Below are 25,994 nucleotides of genomic sequence, written 5' to 3' on the forward strand. Positions count from 1 at the left end.
TGTTTGGTATCCTATGTGATGTTTGGTGTCCTATGTGATGTTTGGTGTCCTATCTGATGTTTGGTGTCCTATCAGATGTTTGGTGTCCTATCTGATGTTGACTCTTTATCTTGTGTCTGGTATCCTGTCTGATGTTTGGTGTCCTGTCTGATGTTTGGTATCCTATGTGATGTTTGGTGTCCTATCTGATGTTTGGTGTCCTATCAGATGTTTGGTGTCCTATGTGATGTTTGGTATCCTATGTGATGTTTGGTATCCTATGTGATGTTTGGTGTCTTGTCTGATGTTTGGTATCCTATGTGATGTTTGGTGTCCTGTCTGATGTTTGGTATCCTATGTGATGTTTGGTGTCCTATGTGATGTTTGGTGTCCTATCTGATGTTTGGTGTCCTATCAGATGTTTGGTGTCCTATCTGATGTTGACTCTTTATCTTGTGTCTGGTATCGTGTCTGATGTTTGGTGTCCTGTCTGATGTTTGGTATCCTATGTGATGTTTGGTGTCCTATCAGATGTTTGGTGCCCTATCTTTTTTTGGGTGCCCTTTCTTGTGTTCGGTATTACATCTTGTATTTGGTGTTCTATCTCGTGTTTGGTGTTACATCCTGCATTTGGTAGGCTATCTTGTTTGGTGTTACATCTTGCATTTGGTGTTACACATCTTGTATTTGGTGTCCCATCTTTGTTCCGTTGTGCGTGCGTTGAAGACCTCTGGTCTTCCACCAACATGATGTGCTAATCTATACGTGGAAAAGTCTGTCAGTAATTTGTGAAGGGTTCGTTTTTTTTGGCTCCGGCGTTCCAGTTTATTTATGTATTTATTTATTTAATTGGTTGTTGTTTTAAGCTGTACTCAAGAATATTTCACTTATACGAAGGCCACCAGCATTACAGTGGGTGGAAACTGGAAACTAAGCAGAGCCACGACGATCCGAAGAGTTCTGGCACACCGTCCCACGTACAGCTACAGAAGAATCCAGCATAAGCTGGATTTGAACTCACAGTGACTGCATTATTGAGAGGCTCCGTGGTCATTGCGATAGCAAGACACCATTTATGGTGTGTTATATAGTGTCCTGTTTGGTGTCTGATATTTGAGGTCATTTGTGATTCCATCTCACCAAGATATGGTAGGTGGCCTGTATACTAATATGTCGCTAGATATATCTGAAGTCACGCCTACTCCAGCTCATGGCTGCAGTTTGGATGGAAAGGCCCTACCATAGCACAAAATGTTGTTTTTTTTTACATTGTACTGTTATTGTTTGATTCCATACCATATAGTCCTGTAAAAGTTATATAGTGTTATTATCATTCAGATCTTTATGTAAAAATGTTCACAGTACACTTGCATGTCCACATGTCCATGTCCACATGCTCATGTCTGCATGTTCATGTCTACAGGTTCATGTCAACAAGTTCATGTCCACAGGATCATGTCTGCATGTTCATGTCCACAGGTTCATGTCCACATGTTCATGTCTACAGGTTCATGTCCACATGTTCATGTCCACAGGTTCATGTCTACATGTTCATGTCCACAGGTTCATATCTACATGTTCATGTCAACAGGTTCATGTCCACATGTTCATGTCTACAGGTTAATGTCCACATGTTCATGTCTACAGGTTCATGTCCACATGTTCATGCCCACATGTTCATATGTACATGTTCCTGTCCACAGGTTCATGTCCACAGGTTCATATCTACATGTTCATGTCCACATGTTCATGTCCACATGTTCATGTCCACATGTTCATATCTACATGTTCATGTCCACAGTTTATGTGTACATGTTCATGTCCACAGTTCATGTCCACATGCTCATGTCTGCATGTTCCTGTCCACATGTTCATGTCCACATGTTCCTGTCTACATGTTCATGCCCAGATGTTCATGCCCACATGTTCCTGTCCACAGGTTCATGTCCACAGGTTCCTGTCCATAGGTTCCTGTCCACATGTTCATGTCCACATGTTCATGTCCACAGGTTCATGTCCACATGTTCATGTAACTGATCATTTATTCTCTAAAACTATGCCCATATATAAAGGCTACGCTAATTGCTACGCATTCCTTGATAAGAAAAAAAATTGATAAAAGATAACAGCATGTAGAGTTAAACCAGAGCATCCACGACAGTGTGATATAGTTGGTAAATGGTCACACGTGACCGGTGAAATCTTGGCCTCTTGTCAGTTTACGTCAGTTAAGATGGCATTCTAACTGTGCTTGAATTGTAGCAAATTACACGCCCCCTAGCACCATGACTTAAGCAGAGTGAATTCAAAAAGTGCGGTACCCGCTTTCCTCTCACTTTAATGCTGGCCGCCCGTTGTTTAAATTAAATATTCCTGAGTACGGCGTAAAACACCAATCAAATAAACAAATAAAAAGCGCGCATTTGTCATTTGCAAATAGGCCTCGGGGATGCTTAGTCTACCTGCAGAATCCTGGTTGATGCAGGATTAAGATATAAAAGACTACAGGTACAACTTGGGTAATGTGATTATTGGAAAATTGACACATGTTGCCAAGTGACACTCAATCTCTTGTCAGTTTACTTTAGTTTGGGATTTATTCTAACAGTTCATGCAAATGCCTATAAATGAGCAACTTTAACGTGCCCTGGCCTCAGCGACTTAAGCGGCTTAAGCAGAATTTGGTGGAAAAAAGTGTAGTGATGTCAATTGCGAATAAATTACTGTTTGACGCTCGAAAATGCAATTTGTAGAAATGTGAGCAGTAATTAAAAAAACTGCAACATAGGGAGTAAAACCAGAGCAGTGTGAAACATGGTTACAGCATGAAACATGGTTACAAATAACCGGTGAAATCCGGCCTCTAGTCAATTTACCTCTGTTAAAGTTTATTCTAATTGTTTATGCAATACCAGCAGTATTGGTTCACTGTGAAATAACAACAGCGAAGCGCATGGGCGTTGAAAGTGACGCTGTGATAACGGAGAAGATTTCCCATTTGAAGTAATTGGCTCTAGTTGTGTAACCTGTCGCCTATTCCTATTGATGATGACGCTCTGTGGGCAAGTTGCCAACTTAGTACTCCTGAATTATCAGGGAAAATAATCAGAGCCCAGTGGAGATTGCCCGCGAAATGAGTATCCTTTGACACATATCAGGTAAAGTACAGTGTGAGTTGCTTAAGGGTAAACCCTGCTCTTAGTGCCAGTGAAAGTTTCTTGGACAATAAAGTTGCGTGCTCAAAACTGATTCTTTCATGGCTCCCATTCATAACGTCGTTGGAACGCTGCACCAGTCGTATTTACTATGAACTTGACGTAGGTCAAGTTCCAGTTTTGTACTTTATATACTTTCTTAATACTTTGTGGTTTGTGTTGTTGTAAGAATTGGCTTTGCGTATATTGACCCAGAACATAAAACGAACGGTCTTCATCCCCAATCTGGCATTGCCGCTGTGCCTGGTCCATTTACCCTGATGACGTATGTCTTCACTCCCAGTGTGTCATGGTCGTTGTGCCTGGTCCATTTACCCTGATAACGTATGTCTTCACTCCCAGTGTGTCATAGTCGTTGTGACTGGTTCATTTACCCTGATGACGTATGTCTTCACTCCCAATGTGTCATAGTCATTGTGACTGGTTCAGTTACCCTGATGACGTATGTCTTCACTCCCAATGTGTCATAGTCGTTGTGACTGGTCCATTTACCCTGATAACGTATGTCTTCACTCCCAGTGTGTCATGGTCGTTGTGCCTGGTCCATTTACCCTGATGACGCATGTCTTCACTCCCAGTGTGTCATGGTCGTTGTGACTGGTCCATTTACCCTGATGACGCATGTCTTCACTCCCAGTGTGTCATGGCCGCTGTGCATGGTCCATTTACCCTGATGACGTATGTTTTCACTCTCAGAGTATAATGGTCGTTGTGCCTGGCCCATTTACCCTGATGTCTTCCCTGCCAGTCTGTCATGGTCGTTGAGCCTAGTCCATTTGCCTTGACATCGTTATTTAAAATTATTATTATTATTATTATCATCATTATCATTATTATTATTAGTCGTAGTAGTAGCAGTAAAAGTAGTAGTAGTAGTAGCAGTAAAATTAGTAGTAGTAGTAGCAGTATTTTTTATAGGAATTTTAAGCCGTACTCAAGAATGTATCACTTATAAGACGGCAGCCAGCATTATGGTTGGAAGAAATCTGGGCAGAACCCTGTGAAAGCCGCGACAATCGACAGGTTGCTGAGAGACCACCCCACGTATACGACAGGAGTGGAAGCCAGCATGAGGCGAGTATCTCCTGATGCATTGTGCTGCGCTATCACACTAACCACTACGCCACGTCGACATGCAAAACTGCTGACTGCTGCTCGTTTGGATGATTCCGTCCTATCTGTTTTCTTATTTCTTTAATTGGTTGTATCTGATGAACTTTGTTTTGAAAATTGATTTTGCCATTATTACCCGGGAATGCGTATAATCCTTGGTCGCCATGGACCGTATAAGGACTTAATTACTGCTAGTACTGCGATAAAACCCAGTTATTCATTCCAGCATGGTTGACGATTTGTATATGTTTATTTGTTTTTAATCGGCCAGCGGTATAGTGGGAGGAAATCGGGGGAAACCAACGACCATCCATGGGTTGATGACAGACCTTCCCACGTACGACCGAAGAGGAAGCCAGCATGAACTGAAGTTGAACTCACGGTGATCACATTGCATGAGGAGAGGATCCTGTGTCATTGCGCCGCGCTGGCATGCTAACTTCCTGAGGCACATAGGCCCCCATCTTTTACAACTGTAGCTTATTTGCCTCTAACCACGTCTCCTAAGTTTAAATATGATAACGTTTTTTGTATCGAAATAGCTTCTTAACGACACCATACAAAAAGGTTTTAAAAGCTGAGGTTGTAAAAACTATCATTATCTCATTCGTTATATGATATGATGAGAGAAAATCATAACTGTCTGTACAAAATCGCTATATTATCAAACGTGGAGAAAAATGACAATAGTATGCATGCAACTAAAGTGACCAAACATCTGATGTTTTGGTTAGCATTTGCTGTTTTTGTTTTTCAAATGGTCCGTCGAGTGCGGTGCGCTGTTCGAACTTGAACAAATCGATGACAGTGAGTGTAGATGTGTATACTTATACCTTTGCGAGGTTACACAAAGAAACAAATATCCCCCAGTCAAACCACGTGCACTATACCAAGGTCGTTCACGTAATAACTGTGTATTTATTCATAAACTTTCACACGGCGCGTGCATGTAAGATGTGCTATAACTGTATATAGGCTACATTTCTGCATGAATACACTCATGAAGTTCTACACGTGCGTGTGTTTTAGTAAACGCCAATACATTTACAAGCGTCTTTTAGTAGAATGAGTTTGAGAAAACATATAGACTCTAGAAAGTAATACAGTGAGAATCTTAACAAATCGTTCATTCCAGTATGTATACGGAGAGTTGAATTCATCGTAGGCGCGCACTTGCCACATATTGTCATATATACATATGTAGCCTAGCGTCAAGTACAGTGATAGTAATGCTATACGTCATTTCCGGGCAAACTACTACATGTATATGTACACAAATCCCTAACTGTGCACAATCATATATGAACTTGCTATTGTGGAACCGTGACAGCATGTGAAGTGATTTTCATGTCGAGTGTGCGTCCGCGCGCTGTCGAATCTGCAGGTGGTAAATATACATATAGCAAGCCGTATTGATATTTATTCTCTAATTATCTACATTATGTGCAAAATAAGTGCGCAATTTTTTGAACATGTGTAAAATTCTTCCATACATGTGTGCAAAAGAATTATATACACATGTGGAATTCGTTTATACATATGTGCAGTTAAAAATGTATTTATTCTTACATATTTACAATAAAGATTTTCTCTCTAAATAATTTTAAGTTAAAGTACAAGAAAGCTAATATATGAAGTAAGGTTCATCATACAGACAACTAAAAACTGTGTAGAAATATTTTCATTTGTTTTGTTTAGATTTTTTAAGGCATTAAAATATAAAGTAATATAAAGCATAAATTCAAAAATTTGAATTCTGTGGTGTGCTATATGGGCCATACTGACGGTATTTAGGAACTCTGACGTTACATCACCCTTTTTTCCTGATCTTCACTAGAAGGAAAGAATTTTTGAGAACAACTTCTTGTGACGACAGTATGGTCCCTGACGCCCACCGTAGAATTCTTACTTCATATTTTAGCTTTCTTTTACTTTAAATCCGTTTCCTGAGTGACAATTAACGGACTGCATTATCGTCAATATGACGGATTGATACGTTCCTGATTAGCCCGAGAATGGAATTCGCCATAACTCAGGGAGCGGAATTAACGAAATAGGAGGTTTTTGGAGGGTGCACACAATGATGTTTTTTTTTTGTTTTTTTTACACATGAATAAATCACAGCCTATCCAAGAGCTGTGCATATGTGTACACGTGTGTAGTGAGTGAGTGAGTGGGTGAGTGAGTGAGTGGGTGAGTGAGTGAGTGCTTAAGGTTTAACGTCGTGCTTAACAATTTTTCAGTGATATGACGACGTAGGAATCCTTAGAGTGCATGTAATGTGCCTCCTTGTTGCAGGACGGATTTCCACCGCTCTTTTATAGTGCTACTTCACTGAGACGAATTATCAAAGGCAAGTCAGCCGCCCCGCCCGAGCTATTATACTGATACGGGTCAACCAGTCGGCAAAATTAGAAATTTCTCACCATTATCTTACATTATTAAGTCTATAACAATGTACTGTATTTTTTTCCTAGAGACGATTAAATTAAGCCGGAAGTAAACCCAGCCCGTACTGAGATGTTCAACGCCATATTTGTCGATATGCGAAGGAAATCCATATATAGATGCCTATTTCCCACTGTACGGATAAAATTATTTGCCAGTTTTGATTCACAGCTTTGCGTTAACCTTGCCATTTAAGTACATGCTTTTCTACAAGAAACACGCGAAAGTACGACCTATTATAAAACTGTGACGACATTCCCTTCTCCAACTGCATGGGAACGGGGCGTGACGTCAGAGCAGTTCACGTGAGCACGCTAGCCACTGACGAGCAGTGGGAAAATGGCGGCCGACAGTGGTAAAGCAAATGTCGAGGTTGTGCGAAGCCAAACGTTCGAATGTGGACCTCGCTACGTGAATCTGAATTATATAGGGGAGGGAGCTTACGGAATGGTCGTGTAAGTATTTCAATTCGTCGTTATTTTTTTGCACTCACCATGCACATGGAAGCGAAATGCGGCGCACCTGTGTGAATGGGCTGGCCTAATTTCTACCATTTGATTTCCACTGTGCGCTCCCTGAGACAGAAATACGGAAGAAGTGGTTTGCTGTCATGATTTCGGGCGTGACACCTGTGTTTCTCGTGACAGAATGCTCTCCCCCCAGGGCAGTACCCACGGGCTGGATATCTGCTCTTGGGTAAAGCTTGCCGGAATAAGTTAAAGGCGAAAATGCGGCGCCAGTGTACCTGGACTTTTCCGCGTACAGTAGCAGTGACTTACACTGTCGACTGGAGTAGACAAAATGCCTGCTTGTGTCACTTAGTACTGTTGACAGCAAAATAATCCCTACTCCGGCCACTGACGCATATCCTCAGTTGATTCTTTGTGTTCATCATAGTAGATTAAAGGGACATGTACATATATTGCTTACATATAGCCGGTAGAGCGAGTCTGCATGGATTCGTTCTTGTGCTCAGCAGGTGTTGTTGCTTTGGCATTCCGAAATTCGCGTTCAGACTATCCAACATCGTTTAACTTTTGTTGACTCAACAGCAAGTTGAACGCTGTTGAGAATGTTGTACATGAAAGGGTATTTTTTATACTTGTGTATCAAAGTAGTCGCAGTATGTAACTGAAATCGACCAGCACAAGGTGTAGGGAGAGATATGCAGAATAACTGCTTTTAATGTGTCGGATCAACGGTAAGCCACATTTACTGGATCTTCACACATGCATTAAATCTTCATTGGTGTAAATCAGTGTCAACTGAGTGGTCCCCATAATTAACTAACCAGTTCTGAACCAGTCTCGTTGAACCAAAAACGATCCATGACACTCGCACAACTTCACAAAGTTAATACATTTTCAGGTACTACACCCATCGCACTGGTCTTAGCGTGAGATCAGTTTCTCTCTTTCGCCTTCGCTTGCATTTTGCCCAGGTCACCTGCCTTAAGACCGTCACGTTATTTCTGCACACCAACTGATTGGCTACTTTCACTCAACTTGACTTAATTTGTTGACAAACAAATACACATGCACATTTCCAATTCATCAGTGTTGGATTGTGTTGAGTGTTGTTGAACAAATTTGAAGAACTTGTCCAGACTGCTCAGCATGGCTCAACTTGTTGATTCAACGAAATTCAACTCGAAGTTGAGTGAGGTTGGATAGACTGGACACGGCTTAAGGGATTTTTATTTAACATCTGTGAAAAGATGCAACAAAATTGTGGTTATATAGATAATTGAGTACTTACTACTAAAATGGACTATTTGGATAATTATATACACTGGTAATACTGGTATACCGTCATTGCAAGTTGTTAGGTTCATATAAATTATCAACTGGTGTGTGAAAACAGCATGGTTTGCAGGTTATGTAGCATTCAAGTGATGCTGTAAGCATGTAGTTGTGTAAATCATGGTGCACTGGAGATTGCTCTACTTTGTGAGTGACTAAGGACAGGAGTGATTCACTAGTAAAACAAACGCTGCCGTGTCCTTTTCCTCATGTTTTGGCCCTCTGAGTAGTTGTGTATACTTAGTATTGGTGCTATGGCATTTAGTCAGATGAGTTTTCCTGAGTTCCTGGTTTACTGGGGTCATGTTAAAGACAAACTTATCTCTTCACACCCCAACAAAAACGCTGTACTCCCCATGACCTTTGACCCCTGGTGAGGTTCATCGGTGCATTGCCTGAGTACATGTTTCTATAGTTAGGAAATCATGAATAAAGTGAATAAACTCTGCTCTGACTGGTAGATTATACCTATAGCACTTGTTTTCCCTTGCCCAGCTGCCAGCACAAGACTTTACCCAGCTTGCCACCTCACCGCACAGCAGCACTCATTTTTTTACTTGAAATTGTCACGAAATGTGGCGTTGTGATGAAATAATGACATTGGAAAAATAAAGATCTGTCTGCCACCTGTAACAATTAGGTCAGCTTTCCTAAGTTTCTGGTGTACCGAGGTCGCAGCCCGCAATGAGTTTCTAATTTACTTGGACTGGAAAGAAGCAAGCAATTAAGCGTCATTAGCCTTATGTAATGAAGCCTGATGTTGCTCCGTTCAAATCCAGCTTTAGACATGCAGAATGTCAGATATATAGCAAGTTAGTGGGTCGTGCAGGATTTGTCTTAGACAGGTGCAGTGTCTCGTTGTTTTCCCATGGTTTGATTAGGAAAACGTGACTTCTATCAGGTGATGAATAATCACTGTATGTGCAGACAGATTATGCCGCGAAGCCTGATGTTGTGCAGTTCAAATCCAGCTTTGAACTTTCACATTCATGAAAAGTTAATTCGTCCTGCATGATTTGCGTGAGATGTGATTAAATGTGATACTGAAAATAAAGTGGCAATAAATTACATGTAGTAGGTCCTTGTGCAAGGGAGTTAGGGTAGGTTTAACATTGAAAAATCAATGCAGAGTTCATGTCAGATTATTGAGTGATATTTAAGTACTTAGAGTAAAGTGTTAGCGTCCCTTCAGAGGAATCAAGGATAACAAGTCAATCACTAATCTCATTGATTCTATACATATAGTTATAGCATGTCATTACCCTTTAACAAGTGATTGTACATCAGCTGCTAACAGCGCAGTTGAACTGACAGACACGGCTATGTGAGAAATGTATTCAGTCTAGCAAGTACCATAAAGTCCCGTCTTTAAGCCGCGTTAGTTTGCCAGAGCTGCCGCCTCATCTCGTCTATATCTGCGTGAACTTGCGTGACTCCTGAAATGCTGACCCTGCTTATGTTGAATAGGTTCTGGTATCACTTACATTTGTGGTAGGTATAAGTGAGTGATGAAATCAAAGAAAAGATGTGCATCTATGTCTGAAGGGTTAGCTGGTTAGACCCAGCTCTCATTTTTTGTGGAGCCATGGTGACAGTAATCAAACTGAAAGCTGTTCTCTTAGGTCCATTTACTCAATCTTTTATTGAAGACTGCTTGCCTCCTACCAATAAGACATTCAGTTATGTGGGTCACACCATGAAAGATTTTTGAGTAACTGACCGAAATTCAGCAGTGACTGGTTTCTACCATTCTTTAAATAGACTACCATTGTAGAAGTGAAATTTTCAGAAGTACAGCTTAAAAAAAACTATCAAAAAAAACAAAAAATGTTTGAAAAATACATCCTCTTTTTGGCCAATTAGGGGCCAGGGTTTCACACACATTACTTTATTACTATAGTCTTTAGAGAATGATGCCCTCAGAATATGCCTAAGTAAACATATTGTGATATAAAGAGGCATACAAGCGTGTTGAAGGGGTACACTAAATTATGATCTCTTCTAAACAACACCAGGAAATTACATGCACAAAATACACATCCAGATTGCCATTTGTCCTGATGTTTGAAAGATTTTACATTTCTTTAGAACTACATGTGGTTTTACCCAAAGTTTGTTGGTGTCAGGTTAAAGATTGTGGAAGAAGTGTTGTGAAGAAAAAATCCAAGGTGTAGATGAAGGTGGCTGCCTTTCTGAATGGTTTATGTAGGTTAACAATGCGGTGGTGTTGTAGCTCACGATAAGCCCGGGGCACTTTATTCTGTTCTTGGTTATACTTGTATTTACATACTCAGGGTCATGTGTCTTAATCATGAGGAGGTGCTGCCATATCTATAGGGGTTGAAGCCTTCTGTGACAAGGCTCTGTGGTGGTGAAAAGCCTATCTCAGAGATTTCTAGCCAATAGATTCCATATTCCTGAATCCAGTCAAATTTTCCATGTTAAGCAACAATAGGCCAAATTATTGCATTTCAGTAAATATAACTCTCCTACTAGTAATACATATAGTGAAATGAATCTGAAGTTTCGAAAGGTATAAATTGTGTAACTTAATTGTACTAAGGATAGACAGATAAGTGGAAGGTCCTACAGGTACATGTACATATACATTGTGTAAGATTATTGTACAAAAAGAAGGATAGATACATGAAGAACATACATTGTGTAACATTGTTGTCCAAAGGATACAGATAGATACATATATGAAACCCATGTACTGTACATATGCATTGTGTAACATTGTACAAAGGATTAATTAATTTATGTATCATTTTTGTACAAAGGATACATTGGGTATAATTCATCTACATGGACATTGAATATGTAAGTCAGACTAGCATGAAATCAATATTTCAGCTTCAACTGATTTGTAAAAAAATTTATCCAAGCTATAAAACAACTGAGAAACATGCCAAATGGTATTACATGACATTAGTTGCAGTGTGAATATCCAATTTGAATTCATGTATCAAGCACGTGGAGGTGGTTGCAGATAGTGACATGAGATGTTTTTGCATGGGCCTATCCCAGGTTTTTGCACTTGTAATGTTGAACTGGGGCGGAGTACTTGAAATTGTGCCTGTACGATGCAGTGCACATTAGCGTCATCAGTGTGGTCGCTGTGAGTTCAAGTCCAGCTCACCTCCTTTCACCTCCTTATGTGTGAAGTTCTGTCAGCATGGATGGTTGTGAGTTTCTTTCGGGCTCTGTCCCCTTTCCTCCCACCATAATGTTGGCTGCCGTCATAAAAGTGAAATTTTAAGCATCATTTTAAGGTCTTTATGTGCTTTTGACCGTGTAGTTTTGCATCTACAGTACATACTGTAAATCTTCAACCGTTTTGCATGATTGCAAGGTGTTTATTCAAGCTTATTCTGAAGGCTTTATTCCGTGTAGATTGATATAATAATACGGTTGTTTGTAAAACCTAAAATTGGCCAAGGTAGTTTGGTCTCCAAAATCCAAATAAAAATATGCTTGAATTGCACTGAAAGTTGTTCTGTCACATGCGAAAAGGTGGAGGAATTGGAGGGTAGTACTTCCTGTTGGAACTGTGTGGGGTGAGTGAAACTTCTTTGATGCTTATCTCCTATACCTGAGGAATTGCATCCTCTTTATTCTGCCAATAGGTAAAATCACTGACCAGAACGTGTAAAATTTAAGGAGAGATATTTTCCCCGACAGATTCTTGTGGGGGTAAAAGCTCAGAAAGCTGCTACATGGTAGCAGATGAAGTACATAGGTGTGTGGTGGAAGTTCACAGGATACAGAAAAGAAACTATATAAAACGAAGTGTATCATTTTAAGGGAAATGAATAAGGTATGTAAATTTTTTTCAAGTTTTGAGGCACATTCTGTATGTATTGTTACCCTTCTATTTTGAGGATATTTTAAGAAATCCTGTCATCGATGAACATGGATGGTATGCTGGTCCAGTTTACTGGCCCTTAATCAGGCTATTCCTGCCACAAAGTTGATATGACCACTATCACTGTTGACATCACAGCGCTGACTACGGCAAACATCAGTCAAATAAAATAATGTCCAGATTGATCAGTGGAGTTGAGATAAACTGCGCTTTAAAGCCACATCTATGACTCAAAGAACTAAGTTGAGAAATTTTTTTTGTACTAGCTTTTACATATTACATTTGAAGGACACATCCCAATCTGCATATTAAGAAATAAAGAACAAATGTTCCATGTATTTTTTATGCTTTAATTGATCATAATGTACACTCTGGTGTTTGGTTTCAACAGTTCTTATTTAATAGATAGAAGTAAAATAAAATGTTTTATTGTTGAGGACATCACCGTACAGCCTTTACAAAAAGGTTGATGTGTGAATGATGAATGGAAGAATGGACAAGAAAAGAAATGTGAGGCAGGGTCTCTGATTAAAACATTATCACAGTGTTACTAATAATAGCTGTTAAGATTGTAGGAACTCTTACTTGAAATCTGTTTATGCATCAGTTAACCTAGTAGCTAGGTTTGACTGCTTTAATATTTACATAGATTGATCTGGTTTTACCGTAATATGTTTTCTAGTATATCATCAGATTTTATCTGCAGTGTTTTATCTGGCTTCCTCTCCGGCCGTACGTGGGAAGGCCTGCCTGCAACCTGCGGATGGTTGTGGGTTTCCCCCCGGGCTCTGCCCGGTTTCCTCCCACCATAATGCTGGCCGTGGTTGTATAAATGAAATGTTCTTCAGTACGGTGTAAAACACCAATCAAATAAATATATACATTCATCTGCAGTGTTACATGCCCATGTGTTTGACTTTGATGTTGAGAAAGAAAATAAAAAATGATGTAACTTTAAGGGATGACAGAGATTATGTGATGTTTCGTCATTTATCACAAAATTTGTGTCTGTGGTTACTGACGATGATGCTGATAATGAATATGATGTCATGGCCTGCACGAAAAGTAGCCCAGTAATCTGTACATGTGATTGTGGTAAGTGACCTTAATGTTCACTTGTATCTGCAGTTTTGTGTGTGTTTATGTACAACTCAAGCTTACAGGGGGTAGACAGCATTACAACTGTTATTATGTCAGGGGAATGAGGGCAGGTGTACAAAACACCTACGTTCAAGCCACCAGTCTGATGGACTTTTAGTGCTTATATTGAGGCAAGGTGGGGCATATATGTCGGGCTGGAGGTGGAAGGAATGGGGAGGGGATGGGGGTCCCTTTATCTGATCAGAGGTCTTGTTGGGTATTGCAGAGACACAGTCTTGACATGGCCAAATTAAAAATGAATGGCATAGTATTTCTAATCAGGTGAATAAAAATAAGGTACGCAACTTGTAACCACCAGGCGAACGAGGTGTGGTTCAATCCCAGGCTTGGACACAGAATAGATTTGTAAATTGCACAGTCAATTTTCTCAGCATCTGTTTGGGGTGTCAAAATGGCTTTAAACTAGTTTTCCCAAGGTCTGAGCTAGCAGTGCAGAAATAAAGTAGTCCGCTGTTTTTGACATCAATTGTGGAGCTAAACTGGTCCTGCGTTCCTAGTATGTTTATCGATAACTTCATTTCCAAATATTTCTAAATATTTCTGGCCATTGACAGAAAATATGCTGCAGTATAAAATAGAGGGGCTATTAAGGAAGATAAAAGGTAACTCAAAAAAGGTGGTGGTTTACCCTTGGGACTCTGGTTTACCCTTTGGCCTCTTGTTTAAGCCTTGGGACTCTACTTTACCCTTGGGGACTCTGGTTTACCCTTGGGACTCTACTTTACCCTTGGAGACTCTGGTTTACCCCTTGGGGACTCTGGTTTACCCTTGAGACTCTACTTTACCCTTGGAGACTCTGGTTTACCCCTTGGGGACTCTGGTTTACCCCTTGGGGACTCTGGTTTACCCTTGGGAATCTGGTTTACCCTTGGAACTCTGGTTTCTTCCACTCGTAAAATAGATCAACCTAGATTACATGAATGTATATATATATGAAAAAAATCTCGTCAGAACAGCGTTAGACAAGTGTCAAATATGTGTCACCAGCCATGGGTTAGAACAAATAGCACAGCTGCAATACCTGCAACAGAAGTCAGTGTCATCCCGCATGCATTTTACAGGTGTAAAGACATTGACTGACTGATCGATCAATCAGACGGATCGACGACAAGTAGTAAAGCAGCTAGAGCGCGTCTCACATGAAGCCAGTTCCGACTAGTGATGTAGTGATCGCAGAGTTTTGGTCCTACCCAAAACATTTGAGACTGCTGAGAATGGAAACGACCGTCGGATACTAAGACCAACTGCGAGCGTTGTTCTCACTCCATGCGAGTATATACGTCGCAATATGCTCGCAAAAGACTCGCTCTAGATGGCTAGCCAAAACTCGCTTCATGTGAGAACAGCGTAAAAATGAGAAGCATTTCTCTGTCAGTTATATCAACTGTTCCTCCTCCCAAATGCCACAACAAAAAGTATATATCAGTCACAAAGGGTGATAGTGGTAGAAAACATATATTAACCAGCTTTAGAGCATAGAAATGAAACAGCAAGAAACAATGAGATTTGTGTGTAACTAAATTTACATGACAGTAATTAAGGACGTTACATGACAACACTGTAATGGATACCAGATGTCAACTCTCAATGTTCAATGTCATTCAAGCTTGAAATTTTGGTTTATTGTATATAAGACAGGTTAGAGGACGTTCTACCTGTATTGTTTTACTGGCCCAATAAAACCAGCAGTTTCAGATATGGATTTAGTGGTTTAAAAGTGGTTTAGTGGTTTTTTTTGCCCTGAAAATGCAAGTACACTACGAAGACTACTAGAAACAGGGGCATCAGTCATGCCAGCTGATTCCGCGACACCTTTCTCAGTGATCTACATGAATCATGGACAACCAGCTGAAGCAGGGAAGTAGTCCGTCTCAGAAAGAGGCTGCAGCGCGCCCCCAGCTGGTGGAAGGAGCCTGGATAGTATTGATCTACGACAAGGAGAACAGACGTGCAGTCCCCCAGCCATTATACTGACAAACAAATACACACTGCGCCAATAAGAACAGAGTGTCCCAAGGGGGGTGGTCGGTGAACGCGGTTTTCAGGGGCGTGAAAAATTCCTAGCATGTTGGTAGGCGAGAAATGTCCATGAACCTTGTCATCAGTATGGTGTGGTATTTAGCATATTGATTAGTTTGCTGCTTAGTAGCATGATTGAAGACCCAGGGAGGCGTCTTGAGAATGTTAATATTAAAGGTAACCAGCGATACATGTATGGTATCTAATCTGATTTGCAGCTGCTCTCTGGGTACAATGTATGTGCAGCACTGATAGTAGTACTAAGACTACTTTAGGTTTTGAACCAAAACAAATATATGACAAAAAGTGTATATATATATATATATATATATATATATATATATATATATATATATATATATATACACTTTTTGTCAAAGATTGACTTAATTGCAGTTTATCTGACATTTTTGTTTTACTCACATTTATATCAGAAGTTTGCGGTAGAGCTTTGTCAATCGACAAAATTAGTCAGGTGACTTTTGATTTACGTCTGCAATTTTTGACGGCTGTTTTGAAAGTTATGGGCATTTTTGTATATAATGGCATGGGAAAAAGGTGGAAGTTAAGTGCATGTTGATGCTGTGACCTGAATTTCAGTCAGTGCATGGAAAGGCAGCATACCAGGGAAAAAAAAGTGGGTTCTTGTCCCAAACTTAAAAGGTGTCATGCTGACCAGAAGAAATTTTATAAAATGCAGCTAAGAATGATGCTTTATGGGAGCTTTTATGTCTGTGAGTCAAAGAAAGTTGGAAGAAATCATAACTTTTTATACCATTATGTATTTATTAAACTTGTCAGTTTAGTAGAGCTTGATTAGTTTGGTACCAAATTAAAGTGGTTCTCTTTCATCTACATGCAGAACTTGGCAACATTCAAGTGTTAATGAGCATGTTAAACCACATACTGGTAGACTGTGGCACACGATGAAACCGAACGTTGTGAGACTGTTACAGCGATGTTATATAATTACATGCATATTCATGTGGTTCTTATTGGCTCTCTCGTATGAAGTGTCCGCTTGGCGTAAGCTTTCCCGCGGGTCAGCGTCTCTTGTGTCTTCAATTCCAGTTTTCTTGACATATACATGTGCCAGCCCGGATGGCAGTTTTGGTAGAGCGTCTGCTTTGGGGGAGGTATCATCCAGGGTCAATCCTGGGTCGGATCTCATCTAAGACCTTAAGAGGAAGTTGTAGCTTCCTTGTTTGGTGTTCAGCATTAAGTGGATAGTGCAGCAACTGGTTGACCTGTATCTGTATAATGGCTCGAATTGAGCGGCTTTCTTGCCTTCGTTAAGTTATCTCAGTGAAGCAACACTAGATAAGAGAGTGGTGGAAATCCGTCCTGCAACAAGGAGGCACGTTACATGTACATGCACTCTAAGGACTCCATCGCCGTCATGTGACTGAAAAAAGAACTTGCTCCGTCACACATACATGTAGCTGTCATGCCATCGACAACATTGAACGCTGTTGACTGCTTCTTTTTGGATGATTCCAAGCTAATTTCCTACCTTATATACTTTCTTAATTTTTCGGTGGTTTGGGAATGGCCATATGGGGAAGGTCCATCTTGATTGGCAGCTGTTATATGAATGTTTGTCTAGATTTACCTGTCAAAGCCAGGGCAAATGTTTCTCCAGTCACAAACCCATTCATTGTCACATAAGTGAAACAGCCGAGGTGGTTAGCGTGCCAGCACAGCGCAGTGACCCAGGAGCCTCTCACCAATGTGGTCGCTGTGAGTTCAAGTCCGGCGGGCTGTATGCGGGAAGGTCTGCCAACAACCAGTGGATGGTGGTGGGTTTCCACCAGGCCCTGCACAGTTTCCTCCCACCATAATACTGGTCGCCGTTATATAAGTGCAATGTTCTTGAGTATGGCTCTAAAACATCAATAGAATAAATAAATAAATAAATAATTAACATTCTCGTTGATGTTCACTGTAAGGACGTGTAGGATATTGAACAGTGAAGGTTGAATGCCATAAATATATTTTGAGTGAGGTGCGGAGATGATAACTCACGAACAGGTTATAGCAATGTTTTAGCTGTATTCCTTCAAACACTTGTGTATATATGTGATGGATACGCGTTCTTGTGAGATCTGCGTGGGGGTGCTCGCGCATATACAGGAAGTTGGGGGTAGAACCCTGGGGGTACATGGCCTTCGTGCATAAGCGTTGGGTGAATCAAGTGTTTTCTAACCCCAACGTTCGGTATTTGCGTAAGCTCCCCAATGCGGATCACCTGAGAGCTTGTATCCATCATAGGCCTATGGTGAGAACATCTCACATGACATCATCTTCAGGGGTTCATAGAAGTCCTCTGAATGCGCCGGTATTCAGTCGATTGAATGAAAAACTCAATAACTGGTTATATTTATTCAATTAGAGGCTGTTATTAACAAGAAATATTCAAAATTTTACACAAACTCAATTTGAACATGTCCAAAGTTATCTCCCTTCCGGAAATCTTCATGATCCTCTGCGTTGATTAGATTTAAGAAGGCAATTTTTGGAAGCAGACATATGAAATCAAATATGACACATAATAAGCTTTTTTGGTCTCTGCCAAGTCGGTCCTCACAAATAATTTGACCTATTTCGGCTTCTGATCCTTCTGTTTTGGCATTAGTGTAGTGTGAGTGACCGTATGTGAGGGCACGCAGTTAAACAGGTTTCCTCCTCCTGACGTCCGGTGGCGCTAATATCTTCAGCTTCTTTCAAGGCAAGCGTGCAGTTTACCTCCAGGTTTCGTTTTTGTGAGTTTGAAATTTGATTATGGCTTATAGCAGTGAAATTAAAACCTTCTTTGCCAGATATGAACATTTACCAGTGACATCAATTCGCTATGACAGCATACATGTTTTTTTGTTCAGAGACTGAACATGGAGATTGTATGCCAGACAGGACTTCAGGCTGTTGAGATCCAGTCGTATTCATCGTGGAAAAAGTGACAATTCATTGTTAGATAAAGTAGCCGTGTATTTTATCTCTGTAAATGTGTGAACTCTCTATCTAAAGATCATTATAGTTAATACTGTATGGGGTAATTCACTATTTGTGGGTTTGCAAGTAAGTATAATATTTCAGGAGAATTTAAGTAATGCAGAGAACACTCATCTGGATGCACCATTCAGATTAGTTTCTAGTACACGATTGCACGATTTTTGATTTTCTCAAATGTTTTTTGTTTAGATCATTTTTGACACGTCCTTTTACAGACTGAGAGTGACAGTCACATATTCCATAAGCCATTAATGCAAGACCATTCCGCCCTGATTCATTACTACTAAATATTTTGTAAAAGTGATGTCAAGACCAATTGCTCGTGTTGTGAGTTTCAGTCAATTTAGACCTATACTGTAGGGTTTTAAGGTTTCTGTGCAGATCTTCACACTTCACGGGACTGGTATCCTGAAATACATGTAACGCTAACTGCAGTGTGTGTCGGTGATCAGTTTCCAGTATCAACCAGGGGGCCAGCTTCAGGTCTAACATACGCACTGAAGAATATTGAAGAACAAAAATATTCATTTTTAGTATCTAAACGGTCGGTGGAAACAAAAACAACAAAAACAACAAAAACTCAGTTTAGCCCAGAAAGTGTTAGTTTGTACGTGGAAAGTTGGGTTCGTGGAAAGTTGACTTCTCTGAGTTTGTATGATGTTGTCTTGTTGAGTGATGTAGAAATGTTAAAGTTGACTTCTCAGGTGAACCCCTGAGTTTGTATGATGTTGTCTTGTTGAGTGATGTAGAAATGTTAAAGTTGACTAAGCTTTGTTTGAAACACCATAAAACAATGTTTCTTTTTTGAAGTCATGGCGTCTGGGTGTAAAGTATCAAAATGTAATAACAAAAGTGGTATCTGAGTGAAATATGATTCAATATCCAAACATTTCATCTGAAATAATAAATTATATGATAGCCTTTTTAATGAAGAAATCATACCACAACATGTGCAGTGTCACATTCAGACGTCGCCAGTTATGAAGACAGATACATCAGCCGAGCTTCCTACCATTGGCTGAAAAGCTCCATAAAATCACCTGAAGAATGTTGACTTGACATTGGGCTAGGGTTGTGACAAGCGGTTGACATTGTGTGTAGCATGGTCTGTTTTTGACACAGTGACGGTATGGCATTCATGCCGGGGTTATGGTGTAACCCAGACCTGTGTCGGCAAGCTTATAGGAGATCATGTCATGCATTATCTTCACACTAGCCAAAAGTTCACCAACCTCTGACACCAAAACATGTAGTACCTGAATTCCTCAGAGTTTTGGCATATGAAAGGGAAGCTTTGAGAGCAATTTAAATGCTATGCACATTTTAAATTTTATTTTATAGACAAAACTGCATTGGTTGGATTGGCCAATTTGAGGGCTTCACAGAAAGTATAATCCTATCGGTCAACAAAGAATAATGCCCTCAGAATATGCTTGAATAAACACCTTGCAAACCTGTGAAAAGGCTGCAGAATTACAGTACACTTGTAGATGTCTGTTTGTTTGAATTCAGCTGGTCATCACTATTCATCTATTCATTTATTTATTTATTTATTTATTTATTAAATAACAGAACCCACTTTCACATGGTGTTGCCCATCCAACTTTTTGTTTTGCCCAGTAAATAACTAACAGCAGAAGGAGGCTGTTAAAAAATACTGGCTGATACCTTGGATCAGGAATTCTTTTGAGTTTGTGGGACGTGCCATGTTAGGAAAACCAATAACATATGGTTTTGTCGCTCATTGCTCAATTGCTAGCTCTTCTGTGTGCATGGCAAAGGCAGAGTTTGTGTAATGTCACACCAAAAAGAAATTCCCCTTGGGTTATACAAATAACTTACTTTTGATTGATTAGAATTGGTAGCATTGCTGAAGTTTTGATTTTCTTAATGTGTGTATGTCTGCGTATTTCACAATATCTCTGTTGTACAACATTAGAAAAATACAAAGGTGCGATTTGTCGGAGAAGTTGTCCTGAGGGAGATACTGAGACCCTGTGTAGGACCAGTTTGTACAAAGGGTTGAGTCAGCAGGCAGTGCTCTTCATATACCTGTGGGTTTATGTGACCCTGGTTAGGTTCCAAAGCCTACAGGTCTGCATGACGTGGGTCTGGTTGACCCTATAAACTACCTCAATAGCTGTGATTCTGACTGAGCTGGGCTATTAATACTCCCTGTATAGGATAGTCAAAGTTTCCTCCTGGTGCCCTGAGGCATTTGACATCAATGGTGCTGCAATGCAGCCTGCGTGCACTAATTCTAGCACTTAGCATGCATGTGGACAATGTACCAATATTTGACCATCTCTCCGCAGTGAAGGGCATGAACTGCTGGGTGCCTCCGTCAGTGCACAGCCAGTGCACAGCGGCGAATCAAGCTCCGGGATTATTTGTATGCTGGTTGAGATTGCACTAATCAGCCCTGGGGTCATTGATACCCATAGTAACAGACAAACAAAGGGCACCTGTTGGTAAATATAAACTACAAGAGCCTGTTGTTACAGCAGATGGCTATCCTGCATATAGAACACTGTATATACGTGGACATAGATCCAAAAGCCTTTCAGTTCCTCAGTAGTCTTGTATTTGTCCTGCGGCACTGTGCGCTTAAGGTTGGCTCAGTTGACACATAATTATATCCGTGTACTAATATTATTGTTGCAAGTTTTCCTTTTGTGTTTTAAACAGAGTAGGTTGAATTCATTATGCTTTATATTGAACATGTTGTCAACAATTGATTGATACACAAAGTTCTGTTTGTAGTTGCCTTGCACATGGTGAAGAACCACTGTCTTATTTTAAAAGTAAAAACTTTCTAAAACCCCGTCCACACCATCCAACATCACTCAAACTTTTTTTGAGTCAACAAGAGGTTCTGTTGAGGTAAGTTGAGTGTCCCGTCCACACTACACATCAGACGTGTCAACTTTGTTCAACACTGTTGAGTTGAGTTGAGTGTCCCGTCCACACTACACATCAGGTGGGTCAACTTTGTTCAGCACTGTTGAGTTGAGTTGAGTGTCCCGTCCACACTACACATCAGGTGGGTCAACTTTGTTCAGCACTGTTGAGTTGAGTTGTGAGTGTCCGTCCACACTACACATTAGGTGGGTCAACTTTGTTCAGCACTGTTGATGGGAGTTGAGTGTCCCGTCCACACCACACATCAGATGGGTCACCTTTGTTCAACACTGTTGACGTGAGTTGAGTGTCCCGTCCACACTACACATCAGATGGGGTCACCTTTGTTCAACGCTGTTGACGGGAGTTGAACAATGTTGAGCTGTGTTTCTTCGATAAATTGGAGGGAAATCTCCATAATTTCTCTCCAGTGCATGAGACACAATAGCGAGCAACTAGATGAATCGTGTCGTGGGTTTATCGGCTGCACTTATTGCCATGGCTGTTCGGCATAGAAGACATCTCATCATTAGACCAGTTTCTCTCTTTTGTCACCATTTTGCCCAGGTCATGTACTTTAAGACGGTCCACGTTATTTCTAAACGCCTGCTGATTGACTACTTTCACTTGACTTCACTCAACTTGTTGACAGAAAATACACATGCACATTTCCGATTCAACCTTGTTGGATAGTGTTGAGTGTTGTCTAACGAAGTTGAGGGGCCTGTCCAGACTACTCAACACACTCTTGTTGAGTCAGCAAAAGTTGAGTGATGTTGGATAGTCTGGACAGGGCTTAAGTATGGCACGAAGTGAAAAAAACAAAAAGTTAATAAAAGTGAATGGAGCTGTATGTGTACATGTATCTGTTTGGAGCTTTGTTTTTCAGAGCTCTATTCTGACGTGTATACCATGGGTGTTTGTATTGTGTCTGAGTGCTTTGCACTGAGAGGTTAGAGCAAAGAAACAGGACTGCTTGGCCCGGTGTCGGTGTAATGTGACTGTGTCGGGTGTCATGTCTGGTGTCTTCGGCATGATACTTCAGTGGCGGCTGCACTTAGAACTCTCCCTGCCACAAGAAGACACAGTAAACCCATCTAATGACTCCTCATCATCTAACTGAAAGACTGCAGTACAATGTAAAACTTTAAGCGTGATTCATATATGCTTCTCCAGTTTGTGATGACTTTCATGCACTCTCATTCTCTAATATGGTGTGCATATCTTGTACATCTGATGTGTGAAAGTTTTTTAGGAACTTGCCAATTGTCGATGGTATTACACTGAGGACACAGTTTTCAGTATTACTGATCACTATTGTAAGTGAAATTGTCGATGGTATTACACTGAGGACACAGTTTTCAGTATTACTGATCGCTATTGTAAGTGAAATTGTCGATGGTATTACACTGAGGACACAGTTTTCAGTATTACTGATCGCTATTGTAAGTGAAATTGTCGATGGTATTACACTGAGGACACAGTTTTCAGTATTACTGATCGCTATTGTAAGTGAAATTGTCGATGGTATTACACTGAGGACACAGTTTTCAGCATTACTGATCGCTGTTGTAAGTGAAATTGTCAATGGTATTACACTGAGGACACAGTTTTCAGTATTACTGATCGCTGTTGTAAGTGAAATTGTCAATGGTATTACACTGAGGACACAGTTTTCAGTATTACTGATCGCTGTTGTAAGTGAAATTGTCGATGGTATTACACTGAGGACACAGTTTTCAGTATTACTGATCGCTGTTGTAAGTGAAATTGTCGATGGTATTACACTGAGGACACAGTTTTCAGTATTACTGATCGCTATTGTAAGTGAAATTGTCGATGGTATTACACTGATTAGGCGAAGGGTTTCAAAGGGTGTGCCAGTTTGGCTATCTGTCTGTCCGTCAGCATCTCTGTCTTGGGGCTCGCTTTACAACGCTGCTGCATCACAACATCTGACATTTAGCGTGGTGAAGTACATACATGTATGGGTGTGCCAATTTGGCTATCTGTCTGTCCGTCAGCATCTCTGTCTTGGGTCTCGCTTTACAACGCTGCTGCATCACAACATCCGACATTTAGCGTGGTGAAGTACATACATGTATGGGTGTGCCAATTTGGCTATCTGTCTGTCCGTCTGCATGTCTGTCTTGGGGCTCGCTTTGCAACACTGCTGCATCACAACATCCGACATTTAGCGTGGTGAAGTACATACATGCATGGGTGTGCCAATTTGGCTATCCATCTGTCCGTCAGCATCTCTGTCTTGGGGCTCGCTTTACAACACTGCTGCATCACAACATCCGACATTTAGCGTGGTGAAGTACATACATGTATGTCTCTTCACTGTATGTTGGACGTGCAGTTCAGTTTATACCAGGCTCAGTTTGCGACTGCTCAGTAAAACAGGCCCTCGGTTATATCTCTAAATGTGTTGTCTCTGCTGTTTTAATTTTTGATGATTATACATGTTTTCAGAGGTGATTTTCTGTGGTTGCCACGGTAACCTGGCTCCAAATTCCTAGGCCACATCTAATAGTATAGAAATAGTCCTGTTGGGGTGTAAATTGGGTTCGAATGAAACCTTGGTACAGGTAAGTATAGAGTAATGTCTTGCCAGTGTGATAGTTAGATTATAGTTTTAACTTACCAAGTATTTGTTTTGTATTTTCAGGTCAGCTCTGGACAGCAAAAACGGCACCCGTGTAGCCATCAAAAAGATTTCCCCCTTTGAGCACCAGACGTACTGCCAGAGAACGTTGAGAGAGATCAAAATATTAACCAGGTTTAAGCATGAAAATGTGAGTATAGTCAGTCAAACATGTATGGCAACTAGCAAAACTTCTGCAAAGACCTGTTGTCAGGCATGTAGCTTCATGGGCAGTGTTATCTCCCTTTTTGCTGATGTGTGAGTGCCAAACATCAAATCCATGTCAACCCACTGATGAGTTTCCGTGTGAGGTGACATTTTTGGAGATCTCTTTCTATTTTTGGCAGCTGTATTTTGTGAACTATCAGCTGTCAGTTGTGTTCAGTTTGTGCTGGTCATTACTAAAGATCTTACCTTAGAATTCACCCGCTAACATTGTTCGTGGGAGATATTAAACGGTTGACAACGGTTGTGTGGCCATTTGCAAAATCTACTGTTTGCTGAGCACTGTTTGTCTGACACCAGTATGGAGTGGATGTTTTTACATCACACGTTGCCAAAGGTTGGTGGTTTTACCCAGAGCATTCCTTTTTCTCTCCCACCCTCCCACACTGCCATCATGTAAGAGAAAAAGTCTTGAGTTCATGCTGACATGTGGTGTTAAACAGCAATCTCGTAAATAAATGGGGCCTTCCATGGCCGAGGTGGTTAGCGATGGTTAGCGGTGGGTAGCGGTGGTTAGCGATGGTAAGCGGTGGTTAGCAGTGGTTAGCGATGGTTAGCGGTGGTTAGCAGAGTGCAGCACAGTGACCCAGGAGCCTGCCCTTAATGCGGTCGTTGTGTGTTCAAGCCCAGCTCATGCTGGCTACCTCTCTGGCGGTAGGTAGGAAGGTCATCCAGCAACCTGCGGATGGTCTTGGGTTTCCACAGGGCTATAAAATGTTGTTTGCCGTCATATAAGTGATATATTCTACACCATTCAAACATATAAAATCTCACTGTTTTGAACGAGGGAGTGTCTTAGATGATGGATGATAAAGGGTCTTACTCAAGCATTTCTCTTTTGTTCTTTCAGATAATTGATATCCGGGACATCTTAAGGGCACCGACCATCAGTGAAATGAAAGATGTGTATCCTTTACCCTTTACATGCACAATTAATATCACAGCAATATACCAGAGTTTTTCTCAATGATGCAATTATCTTGTATTTCTGTCTATACCTTCTACACCTTTTTTTTTCTTTTTACTATTGTATGGTATTATTAAAGGAAAGAACAGCTGCAAGTGTAAAAGTTGGCCTTAATTAATATTAGTGAAGACGAGTGTTTAAACCAAATACACGAGTGTTTTGTTGAGTAGAATTGAATGCATTTGAATGTCGAGTAATTGTGGATTACATATTCAGATTTCAGCAGCCCACACAGTTATAACATAATACAGCAGACACAGCAGATCTAAATTTGTTTTAAACAAAAAAAAACAAATAATGAGTTATTTTAATGTGCAGGATATAGTTCCTGTAATGGGAAATTCGACTTTTCAACACAAATTTCATGCCAGAAAAAATAAATTATACAAAAATATAAATGTAAATCTAATATCATGTAAATCTAATATCATGTAAATCTTGATCTAAAGTGTTTTTTACGCTGTAGTGTACATGAATTTCATGCCCAAAATGCACTCTGAGCTGAAGCCATTAGATACTTGGCGGTGTTTCCTGGTTTCTACATTACCTCTGGGATACAGTAGACTAAAGGTGGGGGATTTGTAAGCTTTGTATAGGCCTTTTTGTAAACAGCTGTAAAATGAATCACCCTGTTCAT

At 40.5% G+C, this 25,994-nt stretch overlaps 1 protein-coding gene across 1 annotated transcript in view; it reads left to right on the top strand.

Annotated features, from left to right (window-relative positions):
- Window positions 1–7,092: 7,092 nt before the first annotated feature.
- LOC135476623 (mitogen-activated protein kinase 1-like) overlaps window positions 7,093–25,994 on the top strand; it is a 28,119-nt gene continuing 9,217 nt past the window's right edge. Inside the window, exons 1-3 of the mRNA XM_064756710.1 lie at window positions 7,093–7,210; window positions 24,190–24,316; window positions 25,241–25,296. Coding sequence (XP_064612780.1) covers window positions 7,095–7,210; window positions 24,190–24,316; window positions 25,241–25,296 — 299 coding nt within the window. The 5' untranslated portion in view covers window positions 7,093–7,094. The remainder of the gene's footprint in view (window positions 7,211–24,189; window positions 24,317–25,240; window positions 25,297–25,994) is intronic.

This window comes from Liolophura sinensis, chromosome 10 (assembly GCF_032854445.1).
Source record: "Liolophura sinensis isolate JHLJ2023 chromosome 10, CUHK_Ljap_v2, whole genome shotgun sequence".
Lineage (NCBI taxonomy): Eukaryota > Metazoa > Mollusca > Polyplacophora > Chitonida > Chitonidae > Liolophura > Liolophura sinensis.